The sequence below is a fragment of the Ambystoma mexicanum genome, chromosome 2q, assembly GCF_040938575.1.
Source record: "Ambystoma mexicanum isolate Mex_15411 chromosome 2q, UKY_AmexF1_1, whole genome shotgun sequence".
Lineage (NCBI taxonomy): Eukaryota > Metazoa > Chordata > Amphibia > Caudata > Ambystomatidae > Ambystoma > Ambystoma mexicanum.
Genome location: NC_090924.1, coordinates 1,344,991,246 through 1,345,014,612, shown reverse-complemented (window position 1 = coordinate 1,345,014,612; position 23,367 = coordinate 1,344,991,246). Strand labels below are relative to the sequence as shown.

Sequence of the window (23,367 nt, the reverse complement as noted above, 5' to 3'; positions counted from 1 at the left end):
GTGCACACTATGTCTAATTTATAGTCAAGTGTGTCCCTTCGAAATTTTCGTATTTTTTTAGTCTCCAGTTCCTGTTTGTATTTTTGAAGTTTCTGATTGGTATCGTCCAAAACTTCTTTAAGTTGATCCTCTGAGTAACATTTACTCAAGGATGCTTTAAGGATACCCACGTCTTCACTCAGTGTTTTGAGGATGTGTGCCAATTCTTCTATAGTTAGAAGTATTAGGTCCAGTGAGCATTTGTTTAATATCTGGCGCCACCGTTTAACAAATGCTGGGTTTTCTTTGCATAAAGTAGGTTCCAAGTTAACTCTTAAACCGCGGGGTATTCTCTGTGCTTTATAGTAGCGGGCTAGGGTCGAGGCATGTTATTTGAGGTTGATTTCACGTCTTATTTTCCACTCCAGTTGTCTGATAAGAGCCTCTGGTTTTTCTGATGTTGTCAAGTCTTCACTTGTTAATTTAATTAGTGCTAGGATCCGATTTGCTTCTTCCTCACTGAAGCCTAATGTTTCTGCTCTTCTATCTGTAGTTTGTTCAATTTTATTAAAGGACATTCTGTTTGAGTCGATTACTGGGTGGATAGGTATGTGTGCTCTCCCAAAAATCGTGGCCGATAGAACAACAATTGTAAGGGGATGAAGAAGGAGGCACAACTGTCGTTTCAATTTAAAGTTTCTACTGCTTCAAAATATGTGAGATTCTATTTGTTGGTTTTGTATTGTAGTGAAACTTCAGGTGCTCCAGGACGAATGTCACGGGGCCACTTGGGACTGGTAGAAAGACTAGGGAAGAAGGCATGTATTGCTACATGCCAACCCTTAGTGCACTCCAAGGGGAGTTCAATCCCAAAAACATTAATGTTGCCGGCCTGGAGCCGGCCACGATCACCTACATGGCCCTCAAGGGCCTCTCCATCCTTCCAAAGACCCACTTGGAGTCAGACTTGGCGCCTGTGGCACCAGGCTCACTCACTCCCATACGATAACATTGGGGATTGGACTTGTAGTGCATTGATGGGGACAAGATGGATGCCCCCACATTTTTCGGTTCCCAGAACTGCATGTGCAGTCTAGTCTTTTGGGTGTGGTTCAGCCCAGAGACACCTGGGATACCCAGAGACTATTTAAGCCACGCCCAGGCTGAGAAACATGCTTTGCGTTTTCTGCACCTGCAGCTTGACACTCACCATGTTCGGATCGGTCTCCAGTAGGCCTGCATCTTTCTTCTGCACTCAGCTCCTGCAAGAACAAGAACACAGTTAGGAACAGCCTTACCTTGCAGCGCTTCTGCCCATCATTCATCGCTCCTTCTGTTCTATGGGCATCTTCGGCGGTGTCATTCCCATCCCGGCACGCCGCTTCCTAAGGAAAAGGGAAAATAACAGGAAAAAAAGGCATTAGTAAGCATTCTGCAAATCTTCACTTATTTTTAAATACTGTTCGAGCTTCAAACCCCTACCTGAATCCCAGCCGCTCTGGGGGAACTCTGTCTCCGGAACTTCTCATCCATCTGCAAAAGGGAAAAGACACTCCAGGTTAGCGTGGAAACAGCTAGAGGTGCCGCATACCGTGCTTACTCACCGCATTTGTCCTTTATAACCGGCATCCACGCTGAAAACGTTGCGGCACCTAAAAGACACAGAAAAATAACTCAGTTCAATACAAATACGAAAGGGGTGCATCGCGCATCGCGCTCTCACTCACCTTCAGCGCTACTCATCTCAGCAGCACGCCGCCATCCCCAGAAGCCGGCCATCATCTAAGGAAGGAAAGGAACGAAGTTAGAGAACTGTTCAAAAGACTCATTATACTTACCTGTCGGACTCTTGCCAGTGAAGTAACTAGGCAGCAACGAGCCCGCATCAATCAACGTGCCCCTGCGCTGAAAGCAGGATGGAGAGCACACTATCCAAAAAAACAAGGTGAGCTGTGGATCAAAGGGAAGGGTTGGACCCCGGGGAAGACGGGGTTCAAGCACACAGACACAATAGGGAGTTAAACTCTACCAATCCTGTGTTTCAGGCCCAGTCTCCATTCGAATAGCCTCCAGGGAAGGGTTCAATGTCGTAAGAGGTCAGAACAGGCTGAGTGACATCCCTGTGGATACCAGGTGAGCGTTACAGTACTATTTGCTCAAAAAGATATTTACAAAATGCAGTCCATTATCAGATCACAAAACCTCACACACCCCATCTTGGGAAGAGCTCACATACAAGGAACTTGGCAGCGCACATGGCGACAGGGTGTGTGCATGGACCTGCCTTGACCCATCTAGCAAAAGGACTTACCACGACTAGCATGTATCTGTAACCATTGCATGTCTGCAGTATATCTACATAATCTATATGAAGGTGCTGAAATGGGACATTGGGTCTGGGAATTGCTCCTCTAACTGTTCGCAAATGGTGCCCTACAGCATGTTTCTGGCACGTGATGCAATTTACAATAAACTGCCACATGTTCTAACAGATTTGGCGAGAACCACTCTTCTGAAATTGTTGCAGCTAGACACTCTCGAGTCATATGCGCAAGATAGTGGAGTTGCTCCAATGTTATCCTAATTAATGCTAGAGGCATAACTGGCTTTCCAATGCTATCCTGTCTCCAAATTGCCTCAGTGATGGATAAAGAACTCCTTTTTTCCATAACTCCTTTTCTTCTTGTTGTGCTCGTCCTTGTATTTCAATTAGCTGGACAATAGAAATCATGTTAAAGCTCTCCTTTACCAACGTGCATTGTCCTGCCATCTGTTTAATATTTTCAATTTAAAAATTGGTGATCTTTAAAAAAAAAATAGGCTGCTTTTTTGGCTTCCAAATATAACTAACTTGGGAAATGTCATTGTAATTTTCAATGTACATTGTACAATCATGCACATAATTATCCTCCCCTACTAGTACTGTTATGATTGTTGCTGGGTTCACTGTATTACATCATTTTAATTGCAGAATTCAAAATGATTACCTCGTATCCTGATGCTCTTTGCTTGGTTAATTTACTTTTAGTCTTCTCTAAAATCTCAAATAAAGCATGCTCTACAAACTGTGTTACTGAACACACATTGTTATACTTGAAGCTTTTTTCGTTCACGAATGCAGCAGCAGCTAAAGGCTGCTCACATGGATCATGTCCTTTCATAACTGGATCTAGAATGCCACTATAATAAGCCAGTGGTTTATGCCTGTGTACTAATGTTGTTTTCTGTGTAAGGACTGCTGTCATGACTTCTCCATTTGAATGAGAAAATAGATGAAACTCCTCTTGATAATCTGGAATTCCTAACACAGGGACTGTACTGATTGCCTTTTTTTGATTCTTTAAGTCCTTCAGTCATCTCATCTGTCTACATTATTTTACTCTTGCCCAACTGTGCTTCTTTAAGTCCTTTTAAAAGTGGTTGAATATAAGTACTGTAATCAAAAACCCAGGCCCTACAATAATTACATGTGCCTAGAAACTGTGGCATTTATCTCACTGTTTTAGGTTCTACAATCTTCATTATTGCTTCTGCTCTCTCAGGTGTCACTTTCCTCCCCTCATGTGAGATCAATTGTCCCATGTTCAAGACCTCTTTCTGGCAATATTGTAACTTCTCTTTGACCACTGTATACCCTTTCTCTGAGAGTATAGTCATGAGCTTAACTGAATCCTCTCTGTATCTTACTTCTGGCTCACTGCACACCACAATGTCGTCCACATATTGAACTATTGCACTTTCAAGCTGCACTTTCCTTAGGTCCATCTGAAGGACTCTGTTAAAGGTCAAGGAGGGCTCACAGTACCCCTGCGGCAATCGAGTATGTTTCAGTGAGATATTTCCATATGAAAAGGAAGTCAAATTGTGTGAGTGTCATGATGCCTACCCCCGGGGAACCAGACCAGGTCCAACAACCCTGGAAGCAGGCATCAAGTTATTTTGAGCAAGCCCAAAAACCCTTGCTAGGGGCTGTTTGGGTGGGGTCCTGGCACCTATGGCACCAGGCTCATATGGAGAGTCAGTCCTGGCGCCATAGGCGCCAGGCTCATAGAGTAGAACTTACCTGATGCAGACCATGCTGCAAGCTTACCTGATGCAGACCATGCTGCAGAACTCCAAGCCAAATGAGGCTTGGAAGGGACTATTTTACCTAGGGACTAGTTTTTTACTCGGGTGGGGCTGGGGAGGAATACTTACCTGGGACTACTGCATCCCGTCTTCTGCCACGCTCGCCTCGAGTCTGCAGCTCCTAGAAAAAGGGAGGAACAGAAGGAAAAGAGGTTAGAATAAGAGCAAAACCTTCGATCCTTACCTGAATTCCGGATCCACCGCGCCTTCGAGCTGGAAGAAAAAAGCATTTTACGCGCGCCGCCTCGCCTTCTGCTGCGCCGCGCTGAACTCACCGGCCTTCGCAGCATCCTCACGATCCACCGCATCCTTCTGCACGTTCCCGCCGCACTCTGGCACCTAAGGGGAACACAAGAACAGTAAAGGTGAGGCAAGGGAATAAACAGAGGCAATAGTAACTACCCCCATAGACTTACCTGATTACCGCCGGGGGTACTATTCCTCTTCACGGGTCGGCACAGTCTCCATTGCATCCTCGCCGTACCCCGGCCCCTAAGGGGAACAAAAGGACAACACGGTGAGACGAAGGGACAAACAAGGGAACTCTTCTCACCACAATATACTTACCTAATTTTACCGCCGGAGGCATTATTCCCCGAACTTCATATTTTCTCTCCACATCTGAATAAGGGAGCAAGCCACAGGTTACATTCTGGCCTTATTTTATTGAACCTTGTAGAATAAGCCAAATCCTTACCTGAACTTCGTCAGCTACCACGAGGAACTCTTCGCTGGGGTCAAGCTGCAAACTGCAAGGAATCGGACAAGAGTGAAAGTCAGACCAGTGAACTCTTACGAACTACATACTTTTCGGTGTCAATATTGTTCTGGAACTCACCAATTCCTTCGAGCCAGTGAAGCAACTGGTTATCAACGCGCCCCTGCGCTCAATGCAGGATGGAGAGGTCATCTTTTCAAACCATCAGGTGAGACCATAAGAGGGGACATCAAAGGTGATCTGTGGGGAGAACAGCGCGGGTGGGGGTATTCACGCTCAACCCCACGGGTGGTTAATTCCCTTTCTCCATTTACAGAAGAATATTCCTACGGGCCAAGCAAACGAAGCTAGGTGGGCCAGTCCAATTCGTCATCTCAGCCCTACACGTCACATTGGTGGAGATCGCAGCTGTCCAGTTCAGATCAACGCCTCTGTGGGAGCCAGGTGAGCGTAACAGTGAGTCTTCATTGAGGGAAATTGAAAGAAACACATTTTTTAAATCTATAACTGTGAAATACTTGGACTTGGATGGGATTTTGCACAATATTGTTGTGGGATTTGGAACTAAAGGAAACTCAAATTTGACTATATTGTTAAGAGGGCGAAGATCCTGTATACATCTCCACAACCCCCCCGTCGAATTTCTCACTGGCTACACAGCCGTATTACACCGCGAGATTGTACCGAAATGCCTTGCTTCATTAGCCCCTCTGTGGCCGCGCACCAATAGAACTTGCTCCCTCCACACCTAAGAGCAGAGTAGTCTACTGAGTCTTTAGAAGGGCACTACAAACCTGGCTGTACACCTAGAACTCTGACTTTGTTTGACCTGTACTGTCTTCACCTGCTCCTTTCCATAAGCTAAGTGTAATTGGTTATAACAGCGCCTCAATGGCTAAGGGTTATGTGCGCTAAATAAATGCAAAGATAAATAAACAATTAAAATGAAAGTGGAAATGATCTCAAATATACCTTCATCTGCTACTCTAGACATAGGGCATTGCTTTGCTTGTGGCAAAAGAGCTGCTGGTTTAAGTTTGATTTTAATTGCTCCGACTCCTTTTAATAGACCCATATCATATGGACTTGTGGTTCGTAAAGTATTTGGTACTTTCTCTAGAGATGTTGGTACCTTTTTTACCATCACCATTCTCTGCAGTATCACTTTATTCTCGTCTTTAATCCAATAAGTGAGACTTACGAAAAATACTACCTCTTCGTCTGAGTATTCGTCCTTAAACAACTCTTCATCTGTCAAATCTGTCATCTTGTATCCTTCACTGAGAGCTATCACTGTTCTTCATCCTCTTTCCTTATCATCTGTCCCATGAAGAACCACTCGTTCCTCTCTGACCACTGCTGCTTCTAGCTCCAAGGGGATGATCTGCCCTTCTTCATCATCCATGGGGATTTCTTGTCTGAACAAAAACTTGTCAAACGTGCCTATCAGTCCTGGCAACCATGATAATACAACAGTCACTCCATACAAAAATACCTCTGGATCTAAGGGAACTTCTCGTAATACCTTCTTGCCTGTAAAGGCTAATATGAGTTCTCTCACAGTCAAATAATGTATCCCTGGGGTGGAACATACTATGCCTCCATCAGTAAAAGATATCATCATGTCGAGTTTCATCATCAAGTCACGCCCTAATATATTAACTGATGAATGCCTAGAATACAATATTGGCATCAACACATCATGTTTTCCTATAGAGACTGATAATTTTTCTGTTTCATTTTTAAATCCGTCACCCCAGAAAATCCCTTTGCATTCGTGGCAATACCTGACATTGGATATTTTCCCACAGGAACAAATTGCTCCAGTGTCTACAAGAAATGAAAATGTTTTGCCTCCTATCATCGCCTTGGTTCCTCTTGGGGTCTGGTGTCTCTGATAGTACTGAACACATCAGGTTGCTCTGTGGACTGTCCTATTGTGGATATAAATGCATCCACGCACCTGTGCAAGGATTTCCTCCTACCACGGTCACACTTCTTTGCTGAACTGATGTGTTCATATATTTTAAATATGCACTTTTTTGTACACTGCTTCATGTGTAAATATGACTTTAAATTGATGAATTGTCTTTACCCTGGTATCTACATATTAATGATGCAGTTGTATAGTATATGCTGGCAGGTCCCTTTGTTTGTGCATGCTATTTTGTTACCCTCTGGACCATAGTTCTTAAGACTAAAGGGTGCCCGGGCTTTGTTTTTTAGGTGTATCTTTGAAGCCACCAGATTGGCTGCATTCTCCAAATGCAAGCCTATCCTGGTGCCCTGCATCAAACACTCCCTGCACTGGAAAAACAAACGTAGAATTATATGAATTGAATTATAAGGGGCAAAATCCGCAGTTATGATATGATATGATATGATATGGCATTTGTAACGCGCCTATACACAAGTGTTATAAGGCGCGACGAGGCAGGGGGGGGAACAAGGGGAAGACAGACAGCGATCCTACTAGGCCAGGTGTCATTCAGATCGCGCAAGTGCAGGGGTGGGGGGAAGGGAAAAGTGCAAGGGGAGGGGGGGAGTGCAGTACAAGGTAAGTAGCGTAAAAAATAATAAATAAGGCCGGCTGTTGGCAAGTGCAAGGTAGATGCAGAACAAGTGCTGGGAAGGGGGGGCTGTAAGGATACAGTGACAGTCCTGCAGTGCAGGGGGGTGCCAGGGAGGCAGTGCAAGTGGAGAGTGGCTGGGCCCTGGACCGAGGTCACTGAGAGTGGCCCAGTTGCAGATTCAGAGCAGATTCAGTGAAGAATTAAAGCTGTTCAGCAGGGGAGAGGGAGAGAGAAAGCAGAAGCAAAGAGGAAGGTTTTGAGGTGCTTCCGGAACCGGAGGTGGTTCTCCTCAAGTTTCAGGGAGGCAGGAAGGCAGTTCCAGAGGGAGGCCCCTGCTGCAGAGAGAGATCTACCCCCAGCTCGTTGCTTCGAGAAGCGGCTGACCCTGAGGGAGTTGGAGACGGATGAGCGAAGGGCTCGGGAAGGAAGATATTTAGGAAGAGAGAGTTGAAGGTATTTGGGTATTTGAGAGTTTGTGGGACGAGGAAGTGGGACATGGAGTTAATGCCCTGATTACTTACCGGTAATCTTCATTGCCTAGTTGTTCTCTTCCTCATCAAAGTGCCTCCCATAAGTTATGGATGTAAGAACCTGTTATTCCGAGTGAAAAATAGAACTACGGATTATGGATAATTGGGGAATAATATAACTACAGGAAGGCAGAGCAGGGCATAGCTTCTCAGATTTGGGAAATGGTTCTGGTATGGGAGGCGGATAACCTCAAACAAAAGTACTGTGATGATAAAGAGATGGACAAGGAGTAATGAAGATTACCAGGAAGTACTCAGACCAATTAACTTAAAAGTCCATTCACTGATTGCACGCAGCACGAGACCCACACCAATGTTCCGGGAGTGGCGGCACCTAGGGCCTGCCTCCCTGAGATTGAACGCTAATATCCATATCCACGTCATTCAGTAGCGAAAAAAGAGAAGCAGCACTATGCTGCAACTTGAATGGTACTTATTTACCATCCTTGGAAATGGGAAAGGTGGAGTTGCCCCCCCTGTGATTCGACAAGCAACAGTTCCACTTAATAAAGTATTGGTATCTGCATAATTACAGAAACCTGATAAAGGTCAGAGATTGTTGTCAAACCTAATCAATAACACCCACAGTTCCAATAATTATTCAAATTAAGGCCCTACTCAGAACAGCAGCTATTATTTTTGTAGAGTTCACACATATACAAGGGTCATTCCTCACGCTCTTTCTGCTTTTCAGGAATCTCTGGCAACACGTCACCAACTCCTTGAAAGCCGGCGATCTCCAACTGGCGACACAGCACAAGCAGCGCCTGGAGGAGCGACAGCGGGTGGAAGCGAAACAGAGGGCGGCCCTTAACGCGCCCTGGAAGCCCACATATTTTACAAAGGAGGTGAGTCATATGGTAGGATCTACCTGCATATCGCGCAGTATCGGAGCACCGGGCATAATCCTTATGCAAATCGCACTGCCATGTCGCCTGAAGCGCTCAGGTGACGCTCACACATTTCAGAATCTGACTTTTTCTTTCATTTCTTCTTCTTCTCTTTTTTAATGTTTTTTGTATACTGCCTTTTCATTTTTGTTTCTGTAAAGCATAGAATTTTGTTTTCTTTCATCATCTGTGCACTTGATCCAAGAATCAACAGCATGCACCATGCCATCATGGGCGAGGAAGAAGCAGGTGTTCTTCCCAGTACATAACCATTAAAAATAAAATAAAGCATAGCAATGAATTTAAAGCACATTTCCCCCACAGCATTAGCTGAGAAGCTGCAGGTAACAGAAGCCCTTGCAACCCAGTATTTGCCTTAGCATCCACGAGCATTATACCACTACAGTGGAAAATGCATGTGCCGGCTGAGCACAACATTATGTTATATTTGCAAGCACTGCAGATGCAGTAGAGATGGGGCTGGGTCTACAGCCCCGGAAACACCACCCTCAGAAGACCGAAACAGGAAGAGGATGGCAGTCCAGGGCACCAGCAGCAAAGCATTCCCTCATTCCCACTGCACACCCAAACTGCTGTCAGGGGCTTATCCCCCTCACCGTCCGACCTCATGGTTCAAGAGTTGCACCACAAGCACACCGACTGAGATGCCCTGCTGCTGCTCAGGGAATTAAGCGCCCCTGTTAAATGTTTCAAAATGCGTACGATATGACTAAATAATCCCAGTGTTGTCTGCAGCACTGAGTAAAGTGGCATGTAGTCTAGGTCACGATAAAATGGGATCTGCAATCAAGGACTCAAGGGGACTCATTACAAGTTTGCCGGTTCGGAAACAACGGTACCGGTAAGCTTGCTGGTACTGTTGTTTCCAGACTGGCAAACTTCGAGTTCTGCTTGCGGGAGCCTTTCAGCCGGCGGAACTGCACCCGCTCGCAGACCTTGACGAATACACTGGCACCATTTATGAATGGTGCCGGTGCATCCGACCTCCCCATTCTAATCCAATGGGACTCAATGGGAATGGGGAGTAATATTTTCCAGCACATGGGAATGGGCAATTACCGGGTCCGCCGGGGCTGTAATGCCCCAGTAATTGCCCATTCCTGGGCGCCGGAAAATGTATGACTACCGCCAGAGTCATAATGACCCCCAAGGACTTCCCAGCCCAGCCTTAAGGCAAAGGTCTGTGGTATAAGTGGCATGTGCAGCTAGTTATGCTTTACTATCTGTAACATAGTCCTTCTTTGCAACTCCAGGCTTCCACACCACTGCCGACCACTAGAAACATTGTAGTACATATGGTTCAGCATGTCAAAGGCCGATGGATCTATGTCTTTAAGTGACCATTCAAAGCCGTCTAAATAATACCAGTTATTTTCAATCAGAGTTGCTCGAATTTACAAATAAACAAATACATATTAGCGCTGCCATTTTGCCGAGTCCCTTTCTTTCCCTTGGACATGTAGACTGGAGGACGCTGTTTCTGTTAGATGAGACTAATTTTAACATGGTTGATAACGATTGTTCTGTTCTCTATTCCTTCTACATTCAAACATTTGTACAACTTTCTGAGTCCCAGATGATGGACCCCTTTGAGTCCACAGAGTGTCGTGGTGATCCGATTGCAAAGTCCTTATTAAATCATATGGTTAGGATATTACTTTTCATCTCATATCCAATATTTGTAAAGAACCTTCATTTCATGTTCGCCATTGTAATTGAGGAACACCTGCAAATACAGTAGGTGGCTTTTGCAAGCTGGCATTTATCCATGAATTCCGAAGCCATCAATAAGCATCCTGGATTGGTATAGATATCTGAATTTAAACGATTAGTGCACCTCATGTTTTTATAAAGTGCTCGTATTCGATCTTATGACCTTGGAAAATCCTGCTAGACCTAAAGGAAATGTTCCTTAATTTACATACTTGACCTAAGAGAAATGCACTCACCCCATGGTGACAGGTGACAACATATTTACCATTGCTTTCTGTAAAATGGTGCATGTCACCATTGATGCACTTCATATTTGGTGCAATGCTGCCACCCAAAGGCCAGACATGTACAGTGAAACCTTTATTTGCTATATACCACACCCCCATACTTGCCAATAAGGTCGAGAACCATGCAACTGTTACTCGCCCTTCATAAAATCTCTGCCTACTAAAGTGTCTCTCTACTCTTCAGGACCTCTGACACATGATTAAGTTTGTCATGTGCAGGTGGATGGAAAAGTGACTAAATGGTGCAGATGCAGGAGAAGTGCTGGTCCCTATTCCTTTGTTTGGACTAGGTTTCAGAGTATTTAATTTATTTGCTGTTTTGTCTACTGCCTTGTGGTGGTGGTGGTGGTTGTGGTGTTAGATGTGGGATCGACTTAAAGGTTTCGATCACTTTGTTTTTTTACTGGCAATGATGCATATTCCCATCACCATTACACCGTGCTCGTGGCACAGAAGAGAATTCATAGAACTCTAATGTCTCACATAAATCTTCTTGATGGTGTGCTCTGGTTACAATGAGTTGCCGGGCAAATGAAAATTGTGTGTGCCCTTAATTCTGCAAGAGTAACAGTCATTTTTATTTCCTTCTTGGTGCTTGAACAGAGATTTAGTGATCCTTATTATTGAGAGGATCCCATACATTCATGGTGCCAGACCCGGAAAGGATTCTCTGTGTCCTGAATTTACCATAAATATTCATACCAAGAACATGGAGCTGACCAACGTCTTTTATAATTCTGTGACTGAGAACTATCTTGGAATGTTAGTTTTCCTCACAGCCCAGTTTCCTTGTTTAAACTCCCCTAACATTGCAGGATCTGACTCATTCAAATCACTAATAACTGCAAGATGGTATGCCATCATTCCAGACTAATACATATGCCAGTATTGCTTCCATTGAATACATGTCTGCATCCCAGGCACCAGATCTTATTACTTGCAACAGAAGCTCCACTACTGCCATGGAATCGTGCATCATTTTACATGTTGGGTAAGAATGTCCATAAACATTGTCAACCTCCTTCATATTTTCAGACATATTACATTTCTCCATGGTTACTAGCAGGTCATCAATACAGTAGCTTTGCATACATTTTGTTTGCAAATTCTCCACATTATTAAGAATTCCTGCACATCAATGCTTTACTTTTTAAATTTATAATGCACACCTGGGGACCCGAGGGCATAAGGGCGCAACATACATATATACTTACATGGGATAACAGGTATACAGACCAAGTAGCTATATTAAAGGAAATTCATATAGGTCATCTAAACTGCAGTGTCTTTCGTTCTTTTCTGAACAACGCTGCAGAGCCCAGTTCTCTGAGATCTGGGGGTATCGCATTCCAGGCCCTAGGGGCTGCTATAATAAAATGCACATTTGGAGGTCTGAGTAAGGGTGCATTTAGGGATTTTAAATTGGTTAATCTTATTACAACAGAGATTGCTCATGTGGGTTTTGTTAATCAGGGCATCTTTCAGATATGAAGGACAGCGGCCATTCATACATTTATAAGTGATCACCAGGAGACGGAATTCAATCCTGGCCTCGATGGGGAGCCAATGTAGGTCTCGTCTAGCATTCGAGACATGCTCTTTCCTACCGAGGCCAGTAATGGCCCTAATGGCACCATTCTGAAAAGTTTGTAGTCTTGAGCATTCTGATTTGTTGAGTCCTATCAGAAGGCTGCTACAATAGTCGATTTTAGAACAGATGATAGCTCTGCCCGCGGTCTTACAGTGTGAGAGATGAAAGGGTGAAGTTGTGCCGATAGCTTTATGTAGTAGGCTGTCAAGGAGACCAGACTACTCACTTGGGCGTGCATATTAAGATTTTGATCTAGCAGGATCCCAAGTGTTTTGACTTTATTCTTGGTTTTGATTTCATAGCCTGAAGGCCTTGTAGTCAGGTCCCAGTTTGGACACTCTCTTTTCAGTGCCTACCACCATCAATTCTGTATTTCATTCTGTTGAGCGCCAAGCCATTATCAGCCATCCACACTTGGATCAGATCATGTATTGTGTTTATATTCCTGGAATCTACCTCATAATTGCCAGACAGTGGGATGATTCACTGGGTACCATCCGCATAGTTTGTACATCCGACACCTTACTTCTCCAATAGATCAAAGAGGGGGGAATGAAAAGATGTCATGGAGCGCAGTGTGACAATGCTTCCTGCAGAACACTACCAGGCAGTACACATAGAGTGCAATAGGTGCGAGTTTGTGTGCGTCTTGGGCATGTCAAATATGGATGCCTGTGATGACTTGTTGTACAGTGCTCACACTCTACCAGAACCCCCATAATAAAAAAATTCCAGAGCCATCAATAAAAGAGCGAGTATCACAAAGTAATAGCATAGATATTGGCAGTTCACTGGCCCACTAGACAAAGCAATCACAAAGACACTGGGCCTCATTACGACCTCGGCGGTAGCCATGCCGCTATTGGCGGCATGGCTGCCGCCGGAATCGCGTCCGGGTCCAGGTTCCCAGAATGGGGAATTACCGGGCCATTCCGAGTTTGGAGGGCCCGGTAATTACTTCCTCCAGGAACCCGGGCCCGGACCTTCCCCATTCCCATTTCAGCCCCTACAGGGCCCCTATAGGGCTGAATGGGAATGGGAGAGGGAGCAAACAACGGGCCGATTACTAGTGGCCCGTTGTTTGCTCCCTCACCCCTCGCGGGACCCGGTAACGACGCCTGGTTTTACCAGGCGTCGTTACCGGGTCCCACAAATGGGACCTCGTAATGTGGCGGAACGGGTTTAAAGGGTCCGCCTCCTTTTGCGGACCCCGTTAACCCGTTCCGCCAAGGTCGTAATGAGGCCCACTGTTGAGACATTATTAGTTGCTGCACATGGTGGTAAACACCCACCGCTAAAGTCACAAAACATTTTGGATCTGTTCCACAAATATGTTTTGTTACATTTTCCAGATACATCCAGAAACTGAACTGATTCGAACATGATGTTGAGGTAGCTGCTGTGATTGACAGAACACATATGCAAGTTGCATTGAAACAGTGCAGTTTGAAACACGCTCAGGATAAGAATATATTTTCCTTGGTTTATTTCTGGAAACTTTAACCATGGCATCATCATCATCATTCATCCTGTTTGCAGACTCTCTGCTCTCAACATTCCAAGTGGTAGAAGTTGCTATTTACCAGTTTTAAATAGAAACCATACCAAGCATATTTCTTGGATGGATTTAAAATCCTTATCTCTTCTGCTTAGATCAGATTCCTGAAAAGCTGAACTGTTTGGCTTTCGGAACTTTGTGCCTTTGGAGGAGATGAAGTATGTCATGAAGAAGGGCAGTTTATGGAGTGAGAGATTCAGCATGTTTCTGTCGTTCAATGTTGTGTTATGACATTCTTCATCACAAGGTATCACAGTGGCATGAAAGGTACCCGTTCCATGTGGTATGTCCTAAAGGAATTCCAAATCATCAGCAGCAAAGAATATAAACCTCCACTACCTTCCATTCAGCACAGAACTTAATGAGCTACAGTTGTCTAAAAGTGGAAAAAGTTACTATAGTTCAAAGACCTCAAGCCATGCATACATCGACCCAAGAATTTGTAACAAGTTTAGGACTGAATCATTAGGCCAAGACCCACTTGATATGGGCATTAATGTGTGTGCCTTTAATGAGGTTAAGGCACCATATGAGGCCTGCCTTTCAGTTAGTCACTTGTACCAACGAGCTTGTGACAAAGCCAATTTAAAAAAGGATAACACTTCTTGTGGAATTGCTTTTGTAACTTTGTCCTGCAGGATGGAACCTGTGCATTTCTACTTCTCTGCTAGGATGGTTTCCTGTAGTAATCTAGCAGTCGGATTGATACACAGCCTTTGAATCTGAGTGTATGTCTGTACTTGCCTCTTCATGTGAAAGCACTGATTTCAAAGAAATACGCTGATTCGGTCTTGGAGACAGGATTGCTGAATACTACGTCCATGTCAAAAATATGTTTTTATTAAGTGTTTCATAGGGGTTTCCCCATACCATATCTTCCTTTTTAATAACTTTTGAGTAACAGATTTCCTTATACTATTGCGTGCCATCTGTCTTTGTGACAACCTAAGTGCCTACAATAAGCAGTCATTCAATTATGCCTACCTTGTACTTGTATTTGTATTTGCACATTTGGTGATATTTCAAGTGGTTGTCTTCACTTCGTAAGATATTGGTCCTCATTATTAGTTTGGCGATCCGGAATTAACGTGGCAGTAATTCCATTTACCGGCACGTGTCCGAACCAGCAAACTACAAGTTTGGTGGTGGGATGGCTGGATTTACCTGCAGGTCCAGGCTGCCGGAAATTTCAGGCACCCAACCACCAAATAATCCTGGTGATACTGGTGCCGGTAGTACTGGCAATTCCCCCCCACTCCATGGAGTGCCCTGGGGAATACCCACCATTACCGGCTCTTGTAATCTGCCGGTAATTCCGGCCAACCAAGTGCCAGTAACGGTAATACCGTTTGGTGGTATCCCACCAGATTTACCAGTGGGATACCACCAAACAAATAATGAGGCCCATTCTGTGCATGTATCGCATGGCATCCTTTGTGATCTATGTGTTGTGCATGGGCATCCTTTGGATTGATGCACACACTCAACTTCTGTTCTCATTGGCTATTTTTACTGAACTAGACAGCATCAAACATCATCTGACCAGTGTCATCAGTGCAACAAGTGTGCAGTAGAGGCGTGCTAGCTTCAAGTCTATTGCAAAAGAAGCAGGAATTTGTGTGTAATTGCGCACCAGTACTTTGGGTTCTTGAACAAAGGAAACTCCTTTCTGCTCACTAAGCTCTCACCAGCATTTTCCTGTCCTCTTTGCAACAGGGCACATTCCACCTTGATAGTTGATAATGAAGAGCTGAATGTGTAACACTTGTGCTGTAATTGCATATCTGTACTTTATTATGGACAGTTTTTTGAAACACCATTGACTTCAGACTACATGTTGTTAGGACCACGTTTTAGGCCTGAAAATAACTATCAAATGAGACCTTAGAAATTAAATGTGGTGAAGAAATAAAGGAGCTATTTAAAGGTGTATGTGCCTCATTGGCAGCCATCTTCTTGACATCATCAATTCTACACGCCATGCTCCATAGACCATACACCATTGCTAGTTTCTGATGACACAAAACAAGTCTCACCATTTCCTTATATATATATATATATATATATATATATAACGCTTGGGTATGTTTCCCATCTCAGCTGATCCAATTTATTAGTGTTAAGATGCCCTCTGCTGTCCAAATTGCAAACTGCACCTCTGTGTGCCATTCCACTTCAACAATAGCTTTCATTTTAACAAACAGAATGAGCATGGTTCTACACGGTCATCTTCACCTTCCACTATCGCAAACATTGGGAATCATTTCAATTTACTTCTTTCCAACCCCAATTCACTTCACACAGGGCACGGCGGTTCCACTGTCAATGAACAGTTAATTACCGGCTTAATGTTGTCCCGGGAGGATAGCTCAGCGGCAACGTGCTCGCCTTGGAAACAAGACAACACGAAGCAACATAGTTTCAATCCCTGGGTCTACGCTTAGAAACCTCTGGGTATTAAGCATGTTATAAATACGCACTAAGACATATTACTGTAACAGCACCTCAATGCCCCTGGGCTGTGTGAGCGCTTTAAAAATGCAAAAAGAATAATAAATTTAAAAAATGGTTCAGTCTCTAAAGAGCGAAACGCTGTAGGATGAATGCCTCCTCAGGAGCTAAAACTGAAAGTAGGTGCTGTAATTATACCCTGTAATTATGCTACTACGCAATTTTATCCCATCACAGGGACTCTGCAATGGAAGAAGGTTGACAATTACATATCTACAAAAACACTCCATAGAGGCTTGTGTAACCGATGGATTAAACTTAGATACTGTTCTTATAACGCGCATACCTCTAATTCCATCTGATACAAATATGACTTTCAAATTCAAAAGAAGACACTTTCCTATACTTTTAACCATTTCTTTGACCATTAATAAGTCACAGGAGCAAACATTTGACAAATCTGCTTATACCTCCCGAAATCTGTATTCAGTCACGGGCAACTATATGTTGCTCTCTCAACAGTTTGCTCATTTGGCACATTAAGGGCCTGATTCTCAAGTAGGCACAGTGAGCGTGATAAAGAGAATGAATCAGTGCGCCAAATCTGGATATTCTCACGTGGGCCTGGGTGTCCTCGTAGTGCACAATAGTGCACCGTGGTCATTGCGCCTGTTTTTGGGCACAACGGGCGCAATGCAGAAATCTCTGCAGCACTTTTGTAAAATAACGACTTAATCGTTATTTTACGAAAGTGCTGCCGAGAACACGGTTGTACATGAACACTTTTGTTAAATAACGACATATTTGTTATTTAACGAAATTGCTGCAGAGAACACTAAACCCTTGTTTACTGAAGCCAAAAGTAAGAAGCTCATGGAATAATTAAACAACTATGCTCACCCTAACAGCAGCTTCAACGTTGTATCCTACCCTGACACAGGATACAACGTTGAAGATGATTACTTTACTGTTTTGCCCACTCACCTGCACTGCGACCGGCTTCCTGTGGCACTCTTCCACAATACCAGCACAGAAATGGTACCGTATGCGTGCGTCTCTTTAGCGCACTTTTAAAAGTGGAGTAGTGCCACCAGAATACCTGTTTTAAGTGGCAGACAACAAATGTGGCGATTGCTAGGTTGGTTTCCCACCCATCCTAGCAACCACCACATATATTCCTAAAGTGGCGCATTCATACCGCTTTCGGAAGAATGTACCACCTTCAGAATAGGCCTTAAGTATCGAAAAGGTTGTTAACGCGTTTAACAACCTTTTCGGTACTTAACACCCACTTGAGAATCGAGCCCTAAGTGTTGTATCTGAGAATAACAAGATTCTTAATTGTGTTTACAATGAAAAATATGAGTAAATAAATAAATAAAAGTGTGATGCTATTTAATTAATTATCTTTAAGATATGCTAGAACGGCATATGTTACGCCGGTACAGCTAGTATGATGTAAACTTTATTGGCTCTACTGTTTGACTAGTTGGAAATTGCTACAATATACAGGGTCCTGCTTTGTTAATAAGTGGCAAAGACACAGACCCTACCCGTGCCTATTGCCATCATTACAGATCATGTATGTCCCTTGTTTCGATTTTACTTTGTTGATTCGTCACTGTGTTCTCTATATGTTTCTCTGTTTACTTGAATAAAAATTGAATACGGATGAAAACAAAAATTTTAGAAAATTAAAGAAACGCAGCTTCACAGGACGACCCTGAGTGGCCATGGTCTGAAACACTGATCTGAAATATGGAGGTGTGATGAGTTGTTTGAACATTGGCCAATTATCATTTAATAATGTTTGTTTCAAGGTGCAGGGAAGGCATTTACCGTTAAACCCACTAATTCAGCATGAAATTCCAAATTTAGAAGGATGTTGAAAGGATCTCAGAACTCATTTGTTGATTGAAACCCTCTTTATGCTTCTTTCACAGGGCGATGCCTGGATATATTTTAATCCCCTGTGGAAGACACAATGACAAGAACTCCGTCCAAGACAAGCCTACTTTTAGGGCCTTCATTTGGTGAATTCTAGGACCTGCAGGTGTTATTTGGAAAATCCTGACATTCTATTAAAAAAGAAAGGAAGGTCTAGGTGCAGAATGTGAATTGTATATCTTCGAAATAGCTTCCGCATCAAGGAGTTTGTACGCCGTCCATTTTGTTTATACATGAAATCAATGCATAAACATGATGAGAGTGTGCTTATATACCATAATGTGGATGGTTATGTTGTTAATGAGGAATGATGTTTCTTTTTTAAAGAAATTGATAATTCTAAATGTTTTAGATTTTTCTATTTTTCACTTTGCCAAAACCTATTTGCACTTAGTCAATATGATCTGCTATAGGCACCTCTTCCTGATCAAAGAAATCACTTCACCGGACATTAGAACGATATTGAAACCCATACCTTCCGGTAACCTGTTTGGTAGCAAGTTTCTTCTTTACATGACTCAAGGTTTTTAAAGTCCTCTTTTCTGAACGGGTTAGTATAAGTATAATTTTCTGCTCTTTGTGTGTACTGCTGCAAATCAGTTCATGTATATCATATCCTTAGAAATATAGAAATATTATTTGTTTATTTGTGGGTCATGTGAGGAATTCCCTGGCCATGATTTAAATCTCACGGCATCAGAAGCGAACATTTCCTGGTGCAATAATTCTGAGTTTACGGTCACCACCCAGGTTCAGACTAACATCCAGTTCATTAGCAGTCTGTGAACCACTCTTGAAAATGCGCTCCTTCGCTACCCACTTACCTTGTTTCCCCAGGTATATCTACTTCACCTAACCATTTGCACTTTAGCCTCATTAGCAATCACTAGCTGTGATAGAAAAACAATGGTGACATGCTGTATAGTGTAAGGGCTTCAGCAGGTTACACAAAGACATCTCTTAATGGTGAACATATTTTTTTTATTCATCGAAATGTATGTAATTGCTCGACCTAAATTGGCTAAGAAACCTCTGTGACATGAAGAATATGGAATTTCTAATTCAAGCGTCTTTGTTAAAATTCAGCTATATTGCTGTTAAGCAAATATTACCTTGGTATTATCATAATTGACCTAAAAAGATTTGACCTAAAACATTTGATTGCATTTTATTTACCTTTTTTTCAGTCGAATTTAATGAAATATATATATGGGAGTGGGTAAGGGTATAGATTGGGTTGAGGGGAAGTGGGCAGGTGGTCTCACCCTGCATTTCAAACTGAGAAAAAGGTCAAATTCGATCAAATGTGATTAGGTCAAATGATTTTGGTCAAATAGACCCAAACCATTACCTTTAGGTATGGGGCACTGAATATTACATAAAATAACACATTGATTTACAACATTTTTATTTCAAACCAATGTTTTTCTTTAAAAAAGAAAAGGAAATGTTGTTTGTCACTGTATCAGTCCAGAGGAGGATTCTGAATGTTGCTTTTTATTGGATTGACAAAACAAGTTCAACGTCGGTATTGGACGTTATCTTTCAACACCAGTCAGGTAACCGTCTCAAGCTATGAGTAGTTTGCTATTGTAAGGGCAAGTCTAAAAACTGCAATTGGATTTCGAGACTCTGATTATTGGGACACAGTCTAGTTGTTCTTATTGGGTTTTATATTACGGAACTAAAGTTTAATCCATTGCATTCAGTTGTTTCACTTCTCTAGGCCTTTGGGTACCTATCATTTTCTTTGAGGGCCATCGGTCAAGCAACTCTTGGTGATATTGTTGGATGTTTGAACTGTGCTGACAGATCATTGGCATTTAACTCTGTCCTTGACCCAAAAAGGGCCAGTCCAACAGACTCAGATTTTGTAATCCACAAGGGCTTGGTGAAGGCAAAGAATTGTCAGATTCCTGTACCAAATGCAGTAATCTTTTTTACATGTACATCTCTGTTTGGCCAATCGACAGGACATGTTCATATTTGAATCAAAGAAATGTGTCGGAAAGAACATTCAGGACTGGTTGTGCTCATGCCTGGTTCCTCAGTGACAAAGGAATCAGAGGAACACTACTAGCTGGATTCTCTTTGGATTGTGCAGTCAATGGATGAATCTGGTCTGGATATTTGAATTCAGGGACATGTGCCATCACGTGATGTGCCGATGAAGTGCAATATATGGCGGCTCAAAAAAGGCACATCATTTTAAAGACTATCGTAACTGTAGTTCTCTTTAAAGCATGAACATGTACCCTTGCAAAGAGTAACTCTGTGCCTTTCTTTATCGTTCGTCAGCTCTGTTTCTGATCCGTAGCCATGAGTTCCTTCAACTCAGCTCCACCCCACTCAAAGGGCACAACATGTCTTATTCTAGTTTATACATAATAATGCCATTGAAATGACACTTGTGTTGCACAGTGTTCCTGAGATTCTGGATGCCAACGCCAAGTTCAGATGCCATGTTGAGCCTAAGGAATGCCTTCTCAAGTGGGGACTGTGGTATAACTCTTTCTGTTCAGTAAGATTGAAGTGAATGGTGCTTGGCCACAGCGGGCTATAGACACAGTGGAAGGTACCAATATGTTAAGTCCTTCCCATAGATTTGTTGTGTTATCCTCCAATGATTAGTTCTTAGTACGCTTCAAAATTCCATCATCGCTATTAAAGAAGAGATCATAATTCTTTTTTCATCTGAATGCAGATTGGTTTATTTGCCTGCTCGTTTTTATGAAATTGTATGTACACATTGTAAAGAAGGGTAGTGTCAATTCGACCCATCACTTTACAGCCCTGTAGACTAGTATTTACTGCTTATTGGCAATGAGTTGGTGGTAGATATATTTCTTCGGCTGGGGCCTCCCTCTGGAACAGCCTCCCTACCTCCCTAAAACATGAGGAAAATCATCTCTGGTTCCAGAAGCACCTCAAAACCTTTCGATTTGCTTCTGCTTTTTCTCCTCCTCTCCTCTGCCGACTCCCTGGCTGATACTGAAACTGCACTAGTTACCTGGCCTCCCGCTGATCTCGGGCCCAGGCCTCCTCCCCGCCAGTCGCACTCCTGCACTGCCCTCCTGGCAACCACCGCACGTGGGGACTGTTTCTGTATCCCTACAGTCCCTTTACCAGCACTTGACACCCGTTGTCTGCACTTACCCTTGCACTTGCCACCTGCTGGCTGTACTTTTACTTTGTTATTTATCTTATTATCCCATGTACGGCTCTGTCCCCTCTCCGCTCCCCCTCTGCACTTCCCTCCTTCCCCTTCCCATGCACTTGCGTGACGTGAATGTCACCTGGCCTAGTAGGATCGCTTGTCTGTCTTCCCTCTGTTCCCCCTCCCTTGCCTTGTCGCGCCTTGAAACACTTGTGTATAGGCGAGTTACCAATGCCATATTATATCATATCATACCACACATAACAAAGGGTGTCTTCCCAAGCAATTGGTTACTTGCCATAACATAAACACTGTATGGAAGCGAAAAGGACCTAAAAGCAGGGTAGAAAACTATGCCATGGATTTGGCTTCCATTTGCTCTTTTTTTTTAGCAGGGAACAGTCAACATTTCATTTACAGATTTGGCAGAGCATCGCTTGTACTCCTGCCAAATCTTCGCACCACTGGCACAACGTTTGCTCAGAACGCCAATGCCGCCAAATCTACAGGGCACGACTGGATACTGCCATGCCAGTCACCATGTGGACATGATCCCGACTCTCTCAGGGCTGCCCCCCGGCCAGGAACTGGACCCAGCTTCAGCTCTACGCTGGGCACACTCACTCAGGGAATGCTGACTTCTTAGGCGTTCAACTCCGCCGGATGGGGTAATGGTGTGGAGGGCGGTGTCCTCCTTCTTCTGCCCCCTCCACAGCAGTCGCTCCAAAATCCTCGTCGCCAGTGTTATAATTAATGAGGAAGCGTATGTAAGCCAGATATGTTACATTCGTGTGTATTTATTCTGGATACAACTTAGGACACCCTGTCCGGCAAACTACTGATCTCCAACTGCCACTCTCCGAACACTCAGCACGTCACACACGCACACCAGCATGTCACACACGCACCACATTCCAGGACTCCAACAACCCAATATAACACTACAACAACACAAAATCGTACTTTTCACCTGCCATGTATACCTGCTAACCTCTGGGTTTAGCCCGGAGACTCAGGGTTTTCATGCTCTTCTCCGGATCTCCGGGGAAGAGCGTGGAGTCTCCCGGTTTCCTGGTGCAGACACAGTATTGCAGCGACTCCCGTCCATGTCTCCATCCGATTGGCTACTACAAGACCATTGCTGGTAGCCAATCAGGTGGAGGAATGGGCGAGAGCCAGTAGTGCCGTGAATTTGGGCTCCCTCGGTATATGAGACCATTGTGTGCACCGTCCACAGTAGTCACTTTGCCAGCATAATAGGACTGAGGACTCTCCTGTGCCTGGCAGTGTTAACCAGCTAGAGTCTCTTGCTGTGGACTCGCTGCAGCGCTGCCCCTACCTTTCATTGTGTGTGTATGCCTGTTGTGGTGTGGTGTCTGCCCTGCCCTGCTAAGCTGACAGCAAAGGCACTACCTCCCTCGGAGCCGGCCCTCGCTTCCGCTGATGATCTGCATGCGGCTGCTTGCAGCATGTGTTTCCACAAATCCATAACCGGTGGACCCAAGAGGTTGGTGACTGATCCCATCATCCACCCACGTACCACACGAAACATTGGTTGAGTGTTGACAATAAAAGGCTGTGTTTTTTTTTATTGCACATCATTACGTAATAATACAGCAAACAATCATAATAATAATACATAATGTGTACTTTTGGGCACAAGGTTACGCCCTCACGCCTGTGCCGCCTTCTTGGTCGCATGGCGATGTGGGCCCTGTATGTTGCCCAGTTTCCTATTTTCCTTATGTTTTCCCTTTTTCTTGGGTGGGAGGGGCCTTGGGAAAGGAAAAAGTAAACTGCCTATGCAGGATACTTGTTTGGTGC

At 43.8% G+C, this 23,367-nt stretch overlaps 1 protein-coding gene across 5 annotated transcripts in view; it reads left to right on the top strand.

Moving 5' to 3' along the window:
• OSBPL10 (oxysterol binding protein like 10) overlaps positions 1-21,085 on the top strand; it is a 2,898,140-nt gene extending 2,877,055 nt beyond the window's left edge. For all 5 annotated transcript variants that reach the window (XM_069648807.1, XM_069648805.1, XM_069648806.1 and 2 more), the window contains 2 exons: positions 8,623-8,776; positions 18,383-21,085. In XM_069648807.1, the coding sequence (XP_069504908.1) occupies positions 8,623-8,776; positions 18,383-18,427 (199 nt within the window). In that variant the 3' untranslated portion in view covers positions 18,428-21,085. The remainder of the gene's footprint in view (positions 1-8,622; positions 8,777-18,382) is intronic.
• Positions 21,086-23,367: the final 2,282 nt, after the last annotated feature.